The sequence below is a fragment of the Cebus imitator genome, unplaced genomic scaffold (genome assembly GCF_001604975.1).
Source record: "Cebus imitator isolate Cc_AM_T3 unplaced genomic scaffold, Cebus_imitator-1.0 Scaffold159, whole genome shotgun sequence".
Classification (NCBI taxonomy): domain Eukaryota; kingdom Metazoa; phylum Chordata; class Mammalia; order Primates; family Cebidae; genus Cebus; species Cebus imitator.
This window is the reverse complement of record NW_016107474.1, coordinates 1792367-1801816: the sequence shown is the minus strand read 5'-3', so window position 1 is coordinate 1801816 and position 9450 is coordinate 1792367. Positions and strand designations below refer to the sequence as shown.

The 9450-nt window shown below is 45.9% G+C and overlaps 1 protein-coding gene across 1 annotated transcript in view; it reads right to left on the bottom strand.

Annotated features, from left to right (window-relative positions):
- DNAAF1 (dynein axonemal assembly factor 1) overlaps positions 1-9450 on the bottom strand; it is a 32815-nt gene that overhangs the window by 13877 nt on the left and 9488 nt on the right. The window contains exons 4-6 of the mRNA XM_037743941.1: positions 8811-9032; positions 8193-8359; positions 3578-3699 (exon numbers count right to left, since the gene is read on the bottom strand). Of these exons, the coding sequence (XP_037599869.1) occupies positions 3578-3699; positions 8193-8359; positions 8811-9032 (511 nt within the window). The remainder of the gene's footprint in view (positions 1-3577; positions 3700-8192; positions 8360-8810; positions 9033-9450) is intronic.

The window sequence follows — 9450 nt, the reverse complement described above, 5'->3', positions numbered from 1 at the left end:
GTACCACCATGCCTGACTAATTATTTTTATTTTTAATTGAGATGGAGTTTCACTGTTGTTGCCCAGGCTGAGGTGCAGTGGTGCGATCTCAGCTCACTACAACTTCTGCTTGTGGCTTCAAGCGATTCTCCTGCCTCAGCCTCTCGAGTAGTTGCGATTACAGGCATGCGCCACCACACCTGGCTAATTTTGCTATTTTTAGTTGGAGATGGGACTTCACCATGCTGGCCAGGCTGGTCTCACACTCCTAACCTTAGGTGATTCGCCCGCTTTGGCCTCCCAGAGTGCTGGAATTACAGGCATGAGCCACCGCGCCCCACCATGAATGTTCTAAAATTGATTGTGGTGATGGTTGCACAACTCTGTGAATATACTAACAGCCATTGCATTATACAATTTGTTTTTTATTTTTATTTTGAGAGGGAGTCTCCCGAACTCAAGTGATCCACCCGCCTCAGCCTCCCAAAGTGCTGGGATTACAGGCGTGAGCCACTGCATCCAGCCGCATTGTGCATTTTAAATATGTAAACTGTATGGTATGTGAATTATGCCTCAACAAAGTTGTTATTTGATAAACAAAGTCTGGGACAGCTGTGGTGGCTCGCGCCCATAATCCCAGCACTTTCAGAGGCCAAGGAGGGTGGATCACTATGTCAAGGGATCGAGACCATCCTGGCCAACATGGTGAAACCCCATCTCTACTAAAGATACAAAAATTAGCTGGGCATGGTGGTGCACACCTGTAGTCCCAGCTACTCAAGAGGCTGAGGCAGGAGAATTGCTTGAGCCCAGGAGCTGGAGGTTGCAGTGAGCCGAGACTGCGCCACTGCACTCCAGCCTGGCGAAGAGTGAGACTCCATCTCAAAAAAAAAAGGAAAACAAAGTCTGGTGGTGTGAAAACAGAAGGCTTACCTTCAGAGAGGAGAAGCAGATAGCTGCTGTAAAATCAAAGGTACAGGTGTTTTGTTTGGAAATAGTCAGAGAGGGTGTTGCAAAGTATACTAAAGCAGAGAAAGACCACAAGTCACTAAGACAGAATATGCCAAGGAGAATAAACCATGTTCCACCCCATTTACCATACAGCGAGGAAACCTTAGACCCTTTCATCTCAGAGCAGACAGCCAGCAAAGGCCTATCAGTTGCCTGCTACATGCCAGGCACCGTTCCAGAGGCTGGGGATCCAGCAGTGAATGGAAGAGCTGATCTCTGTTAGAGGAGCCCTTTTAGTTGGGGAAGGCAGATCGTAAACAAGGAAATGCGTATATGTCCTAAGAGGAAAATAAATCAGGCCAAACAGACGTCAAGTGGAGAAGGTACTATTTAGACAGGACAGTTGGTCACAGAGAGTGCTTTAATAAAATGACAGGTGAGCAGACACCTGCTGCATCACAGACGACAGCAAGTGCCCAAATCATCAGTAAGTGGTTGGATTAAGATTCAACGCTGGGGGTGTGGTGGCTCACACCTGTGAAGGCTTTGGGAGGCCACGGCAGGAGCATCACTTGAGGCCAGAAATTTGAGACGCGTCTGGGCAATGTAGTGAGACCCCTTTCTCTACAAAAAGACTTAAAAATTAGCTGGGTTTGGCAGTGCAAGCCTGTAATCTCAGTTACGTGGGAGGCTTGTGTGAGCCCAGCAGTTCAAGGCTGCTGTGATCACACCACTGCACTCCTGCCTGGGTGTCAGAGTGCAACCCTGTCTCTAAAAAAAGACTCAAGTGACTGGGCGCGGTGGCTCACACCTGTAATCCAAGCACTTTGCAAGGCCGAGGCAGGCGGATCACGAGGTCAGGAGTTTGAGACCAGCCTGCCCAATGTGGTAGAACCCCGACTCTACTAACAACGCAAAAATTAGCTGGATGTGGGGGTGCGCACCTGTAATCCCAGCTCCTGGGGAGGCTGAGGTAGGAGAATTGCTTGAACCTGGGAGGTGGAGGTTGCAGTGTGCCCAGATCGGGCCACTGCACTCCAGCCTGAGTGATAGAGTGAGACTCTGTCTCAAAAAAAAAAAAGACTCAAGCCAGGTTAATCTGACTTTACAGCTGCACTGTAAAGGGCAGTGGCTCCTATTGCTCACATCCCTGTTACCTTCCTCAGCATGGCTCCCAGGGGTGGGCAGCATCTTCAGGGGCAGCTACTCCCACTGGTTCATTCCTAAGAGCCGAGCACCTGCTCAAAGTCCTGCATGTTGCTCACAGGGACCCTGGGGTAACAGTATTATCATCCCCACTCTGCAGATGAAGAACGTGCACCCAGGGAGGTTAGGGAGCTCCCCTAAGGTTGTAACGTAGCCAGTGGCTGCAGAGCTGGCTTGGGAGTCAGGCCCCTGCACACTGGCTGCTCCCCCTGTCCTCACCACTCCGAAACCTGGGGCCCTGGGAACTGGGTCCGTTTCTGTTGAGCTTCCCAGGAGCAGGTCTTCCGGTTTTCTTACCTGGCTAAAGTGGAAGCTCTGTTTGAAGTATGTGTTAGTTTGATTTAAATTTGTGAGTATAAAAACATATTACAAGCTACATTTATTGTAAATGTTGTATAATGCAAAATTCAGATTGTACGTCTCATCAAGTAGCCTATATGACTGATATTTTATTCTAGGTGGAATTACTAAATTGATCTAAGTTAAAAAGTAAATTTAAAACACAGATAAAAGCGGTGATGATAAGCATGGCAGTCCAGGGTACGATGTTCCAAACATTAAAGAAGTTCTTACAAATTGGTAAGAAAAGCACTTCAGACAGAAACTTGGAAAAAGTCACAAATAGAATATTCATAAAGGAGGAAATATAAGTGTCCAATAACAATGAAAAAAATGCCCAACTCCATCAATTATCTAAAAATGCAAATTTCAGTGGGGTACTATCTTCACCCATCAACTAACTTGGCCAAGATTTCTTTTCATGGTTGTGTTATGTGAGGTTGTAAGTTGGTATAAACGCTCTAGAAAATAACTAGAAAATATGTATAAGAGTTTATACAAAGTCTCAGTCAGGCGCGGTGGCTCAAGCCTGGAATCCCAGCACTTTGGGAGGCCGAGAAGGGCGGATCATGACATAAAGAGATCAAGACCATCCTGGGCAACATGGTGAAACCCCGCCTCTACTGAAAATATAGAAATTAGCTGGGCGTGGTGGTATGCATCTGTAGTCCCAGCTACTCAGTAGGCTGAGGCAGGAGAATCACTTGAACCTGGGAGGCGGAGGTTGTAATGAGCCAAAATCGCACCACTGCCCTCCAGCCTGGCAACAGAGTGAGACTCCATCTCAAAAAGTAAAAAGAGTTTTTACAAAGTCTCAAACTGCATTCTTCAACACAGTGATACTACTCCAAAAATTCCATTCCAAGGAGCTTATCAGCAAAGAGGTAAATGACTTATACAAAGATATTTATCAAAAGAACATTTTAAAAATCTATGAATAGGTGCTCAAATTCCCATTATAGGCAATTATGTAGCCATCAAGCCTATTTCCAAAGAACATTTTTGATATGTGAAATTGTTCAAGAATCAGACATTTTAAAAGTTTAATATTAAGCAGGGACAACTATGACAGATTAAAATGTGATCAGAAGGCTTTTCTTACCTGTCCTTTGGAAAAACTGGTCTATCATCCAGGTATGTTAAGTGCTTCAGTCGCACAGTGACGGTCCTTCTGTAATTAGCAATGTGCCTGATAACCGGGTTTCCCATCAAATTCAGTACACGCTGCAAGAAGACAAGCAGAACCAAACTGATTAGTAAAAGATGCAATTGAATCATTGTATATGTGATGTGGACTAAGAATAAATAAACAAAATCTATTTTTTGAGCAAAATAGAAGTGCCAATATCACGTCCCGGTGACTTGATCCAAGAAACGGGAGGGTTTTCGATGCCCTCACGCTCTGAAAACTGTCTAGATCATTCAAACCCTTTCTTCCACTTGAACTTCAGCTCTTAGATCTCATCGTCCCTCCAGAACAATACTGGAAAACATTTCCTGAGGCTTTTTCTGAGTGCAGTTGATTATATTAGTTTTGCTACCCAACATCTTTTACTGAAATGCATCTCTGTGTAATTGATGGTTTTCTTTTCTTCCCAGCCAGGACCCATTTTAAGAAAACACACACAAGCCGCTAGACAGAGAAGCACCAGTGACTAAGGGAAAGGATGGGCAGTGCCCGCTTACCTCTGCTGAGTGTCGCAGGAAGGAAGGCCCTCTCCCTGGGCTCACAGCTCTCCCTGATGTCAGTTAGGACCAGGGAGGAGAGAGAGGTTCAGCAATGCCACCTGCCATCCTCCCCCATCTTTAAATACTGTCACCTCCTCTATTACCTTAAGAAATTCAAAGAAGTTGAATGCATAGGGGACTGGCACAGTGGTTCACTCCTGTAATCCCAGCACTTTGAGAGGCTGAGGCGGGTGGATCACTTGAGGACAGGGGTTCGAGACGAGCCTGGCCAACCCGGTGAAACCCCATCTCTACCAAAAAGACAAATATTAGCTGGGCATGGTGGTGTGCGCCTGTAAAGCAGCTACTCAGGAGCCTGAGGCAGGAGAATCACCTGAACCCCGGAGGTGGAGGCTGTAGTGAGCAGAGATTATGCCACTACTCTCCAGCCTGGGTGACAGAGTGAGACTCCATCTCAAAAAAAAAGTTGAATGCTTAAGGCAACATGAGGGTGAACCATTTCAAAATCTGTTTGCCTAAACTGATGGAATATTTCTCATATCAAAAGTGTTCCTTTGTTGGAAAAGGCTTCATAAACGAGTTAGTTTAGCATTTCCCAAACTTCATTCTCATGCCATGTTTCCCATTCTTGCTCTGCCTTCAAGTGACTTTCCCTGCACAGGGTGGGGCAGTGGGAGCAATACACCCAGGCGCAATAAAGGGGTACACGGGCTGGGGAGGATTTACGAGCAATCACACACAAAAAAACTATTAATATAAAGCAACCTGCTTTCGTTCTGGGCTGAATTGTGTCCTAATCAAAATTCAGATGTTAAAGTCGGAACCCGAGGCACCTCAGAAAGTAATTGTATTTGGAGATGAGACTTTTAAAGTGGTGATTAAGTTGAAATGAGCTCATTAGGGTGGGCCCTAATCCAATCTGACAGGTATCCTTAGAAGAAAGTAGGACACAGGGAGCACACAGCACAGAGGGAGGGACCCTGTGAGGGCCCGGGAAGAAGCCGGCCACCTACCAGCCAAGGAGCGGCCTCGGGAGAGTCCAACCCTGCCCACACCTTGCTCTTGACTTCCAGTTTCCAGAATTATGAGAAAATTAATTTCTATTATTTAAGCTACCTGGTACTTATGGCAACCAAAACCAAAACCAAAACCAAACCAAACCAAACCACGGGGGGATTGTAATCTAATAGAGCTTTCTATTCTCACCATGTGCTGCCATTCTAAACTAGTCTTTCCTAGTATGCTCTACAGACTGTTCCTCAACTATGGTTTGCTTTCAGCTGACTCACTTTTTTCCTTGCGTATCAATGCCCTAAGCAGTATATAATAAACTCAACGGTTTTGTGTGCTAGTTTTGATATCTCTTTCCTAGTACACACGACAACACAGACACTAAGAAGCAAGGAAGCTGTCAAAGGCTACTAGAGTGAGCTCAGAAGGACACGGGAGCAACCTGAAGGCTTCTCAAGCCCAAAGGATGGGATTTTTTTTTTTGAGACAGGGTCTCATTTTGTTTGGAATGCAGTGGTGAAATCTCAGCTCACTTCAACACCTCCCGGGTTCAAGCAATTCTCCCGCCTCAGCCTCCCAAGTAGCTGAGATCACAGGCATGCACAGCCATGCCCAGCTAATTTTTCTATTGTTAGTAGAGACGGGATTTCACCATGTTGGCCAGGCTGGTCTCAAACTCCTGGCCTCAAGTGATCTGCCCACCTTGGCCTCTAAAAGTGCTGGGATTACAAGTGTGAGCCACCGTACCCTGCCCAGATGGGAAAATTTGAACATGAAAAATTAAAGTGACAGCAAGAGTTAAATCATGTCAATATTGCATATATAAATGTGTGCATTCATAATGATACCGAAAAAAAGAAAGTCTTCATTGTCACCATGAGAGGTTGCTAGGGTCTTAATTCATTTCACTGAAAATTGATAAATAGCCAGCTTGAGCAACATGGCAAAACCCCATCGATACAAAAAATACAAAATTAGCTGGATGTGGTGGTACACACCTGTGGTCCCAGCTACTTGGGAGGCTAAGGTGGGAGGGGCTTGTGAGCCTGGGAGGTTGAGGCTGCAGGGAGCCATGGTTATACCATTATACTCCATCCTGGGTGACAGAGCAAGACCCTGTCTCAAAAAAAAAAAAAAAAAAAAAAAAGGCCGGGCACAGTGGCTCACACCTTTAATCCCAGCACTTTGGGAAGCCAAGGTGGATCACGAGGTCAGAAGATGGCTAACAGGGTGAAAACCCACCTCTACAAAAAATACAAAAGAAAATAGCCGGGCGTGGTGGCACACGCCTGTAGTCCCAGCTACTCAGGAAGCTGAGGCAAGAGAATCTCTTGAACCCAGGAGGCAGAGGTTGCAGTGAGCTGAGATTGCACCACTGCACTCCTGCCTGGGCGACAAAGCGAGACACTCTCAAAAATTAAAAAAGGAAAAGAAAAATAAAATCAATAAATAAAAGGGCTAAACACTGATCCTGGCCTTTTCTGTATGAACTGGATGAACCACTAGCTGGTGAGTGGAAGCTCATTGAAGTATTCTAGCTAAATAAATGCTGAGAGAGTGAGATAACTGGAAAATTGTCATTGTGTGGCTCCTAATGAAATAATTCATCTAGGAAACGTTCATCAGTGGCTGTTAAAATAACCGGGAGAAGGAGTGATGGGGAACTTCAAAATGGCTGGACCAGCCTGACAATATCTGAACCTATTAGTGAATCTTCAAATGAAAAGGAGAAGCAAGCAGGCCTCACGTGCCCCCCAATGTGAGGACCTGGCAGTGGAAGGACCTGGCACACCACAAGGAGAAATATTCAGCCTGGATACCATGCAGCCTCCAGTTCTGATATCATTTTACAGGAAATACCAGAGCCATCAGAACATATTAAGTGGCCCCAAAAGAATGCAATCAGCTACGTGCAGAATGTGGGTAACACCAGATAGAGGACCTGGTTTCCTTGAAAAATTAATTGAGTGGTGGCTGGGCATGGTGGCTCATGCCTGTAATCCCAGCACTTTGGGAGGTTCAGATGGATAGGTCACTTAAGGTCAGGAGTTCAAGACCAGCCTGGCCAACATGATGAAATCCCAAATCTACTAAAAATACAAAAATTATCTGGGCATGGTGGCAGTCACCTGTAATCCCAGCTACTTGGGAGGCTAAGGCAGGAGAATCGTTTGAACCCAGGAGGCAGAGGTTGCAGTGAGGCAAGACTGCGCCACTGCATTGCAGCCAGGATGACAGATCGAGATGTTGTCTCAAAAAAAAAAAATAATTAATTGGGTGGGAGGAAATCAGGGAAGAGAAACTGTTATAAATAGAAAGAGAATGACAAGACAAATAAACCAAATGTAATGTCTGAATCTGGTTTGAATTGGAACAACACAACTGTCAAAACATATTTTTGAGACAAATGGAAAACAAATGTAGACTGGGCATTCAGTGTGGTGATTATAATATTCTAGATACAATAGGATTGTGATTATACTTTAAAAAGTCCTTATCTGGGCAGGGTGCTGTTGCTTATGCCTGTAATCCCAGCACAGCACTCTGGAAAGCTGAGGTGGGCGGATCACCTGAGGTCAGGAGTTCGAGACCAGCCTGGCCAGTATGGCAAAAACCAGTCTCTACTAAAAATACAAAAACTAGCCAGGCATGGTGGCACATGCCTGTAATCCCAGCTATTCAGGAGGATGAGGCAGGAGATTGCTTGAACCTGGGAGGCAGAGGTTGCAGTGAGCTGAGACTGCGCCAGTATACTCCAGCCTGGGTGACACAGCGGGACTCCATCTCAAGAAAAAAAAAGTCCTTATCTGTCATAGGTACACACTGAACTATTTGTGGGTAAAATAATATGACATCTGGCATTTCAAATACTCCAGCTAAAAACACAAAGAGGAAAAAAGTGTGAAAAAGGAAAGGAAGGAAAGCAGGAAGGAGAAAAAAGACAAAAAAGACTTGATATTTAATGAACATAATGGAAGCAGTTTTCTGTGGTGCTTTCTTGTTTTTTTTTTTTTTACCAAATCGGGCATGCATTCCAGAATGTTCAGGATCTCCGGGTCGCTCAGCTTGTTGTGTGAAAGGTCAAGGACACAGAGCCTCAAACACTCGCGTAGATGCTGAATGTCCTCCACAGTCTCCAGGTGATTGTGGGCCATCTGCAGTGTATTCAGGACTGGGAGGCAGGCTGGAAGGTAAGGTCAGCAGAAGTCAAAAACAAAGGCATAAAAATCCTGCACCAGGGACAGCAGTGCACATCTGGAATCCCAGCACTTTGGGAGGCTAAGGTGGGAGAATCTTTTGAGCCCAAGAGTTTGAGACCAGCCTGGGCAACAGAGTGAGACCCCACATCTACAAAATAGAAAAACTTGCCAGGTCTGGTAGCAAGTGCCTGTGGTCTCAGCTGCCTGGGAGGCTGAGGCGGGAGGATGGCTCGAGACCAGGAGGTTGAGGCTGCAGTGTGCTATAACAGCACTGCCGGGCTTCAGCCGGAGTGACAGAGCAAGACCCTGTCTCAAAAAGAAGCAACGCAAAGCAAAACCAAAAGCATTTCTTGCCTATAATATAAAATCTCAGAGCCTCCCTCAGGGGAAAGTGATGGGCACATGGCAAACAGAAACATTGCTGGGTACTCTTACAGAGGTTTTCAATGGTCTTGATGTAATTGTTGCTGAGGTTAAGAGCGTCCAGTTTCTGCAGAGGTTCCAGGTTCTCGATTTTATGGAGCAAGTTCACTTGCAAGAAGAGGCAACGCAACTCGGTTTGGGCCTCCAGGTTTTCAATTTTCCGTATTCCATTGCACTGCAGCCAGAGACAGCGCAGCCCTGTGTATTCTTCCAGGTTCTCAATGCGGTCAAATCCTAACAAGAAGGAAGCACAAGGGAATTAGGCTCCTACTCACAAGACAGAGGGGTCATGGCCACCCTTGTTTTTGCCTATATGAGAGACTAAATGTCTGTGTCCCTTCAAAATTCATGCATTGAAATCCTGACCCCTAATGCGATGGCATTAGGAGGTGGGAGTTTTGGGAGGGGATAAGGTCATGAGAGAAGAACCCTCATGAATGAATGGGATTAGTGGTCTCATAAATGAGGCCCCAGACAGCTCCTTTGCCATCTTCACCATATGAGGATACAGCAAGAAAGTGCCATCTGAGGCCAGGCACGGTGGCTCATGCCTGTAATCCCAGCACTTTGGGAAGCCAAGGGGGGGCGGATCACGACGAAGTCAAGAGATCGAGACCATCCTGGCCAACATGGTGAAACCCCATCTCTGAGG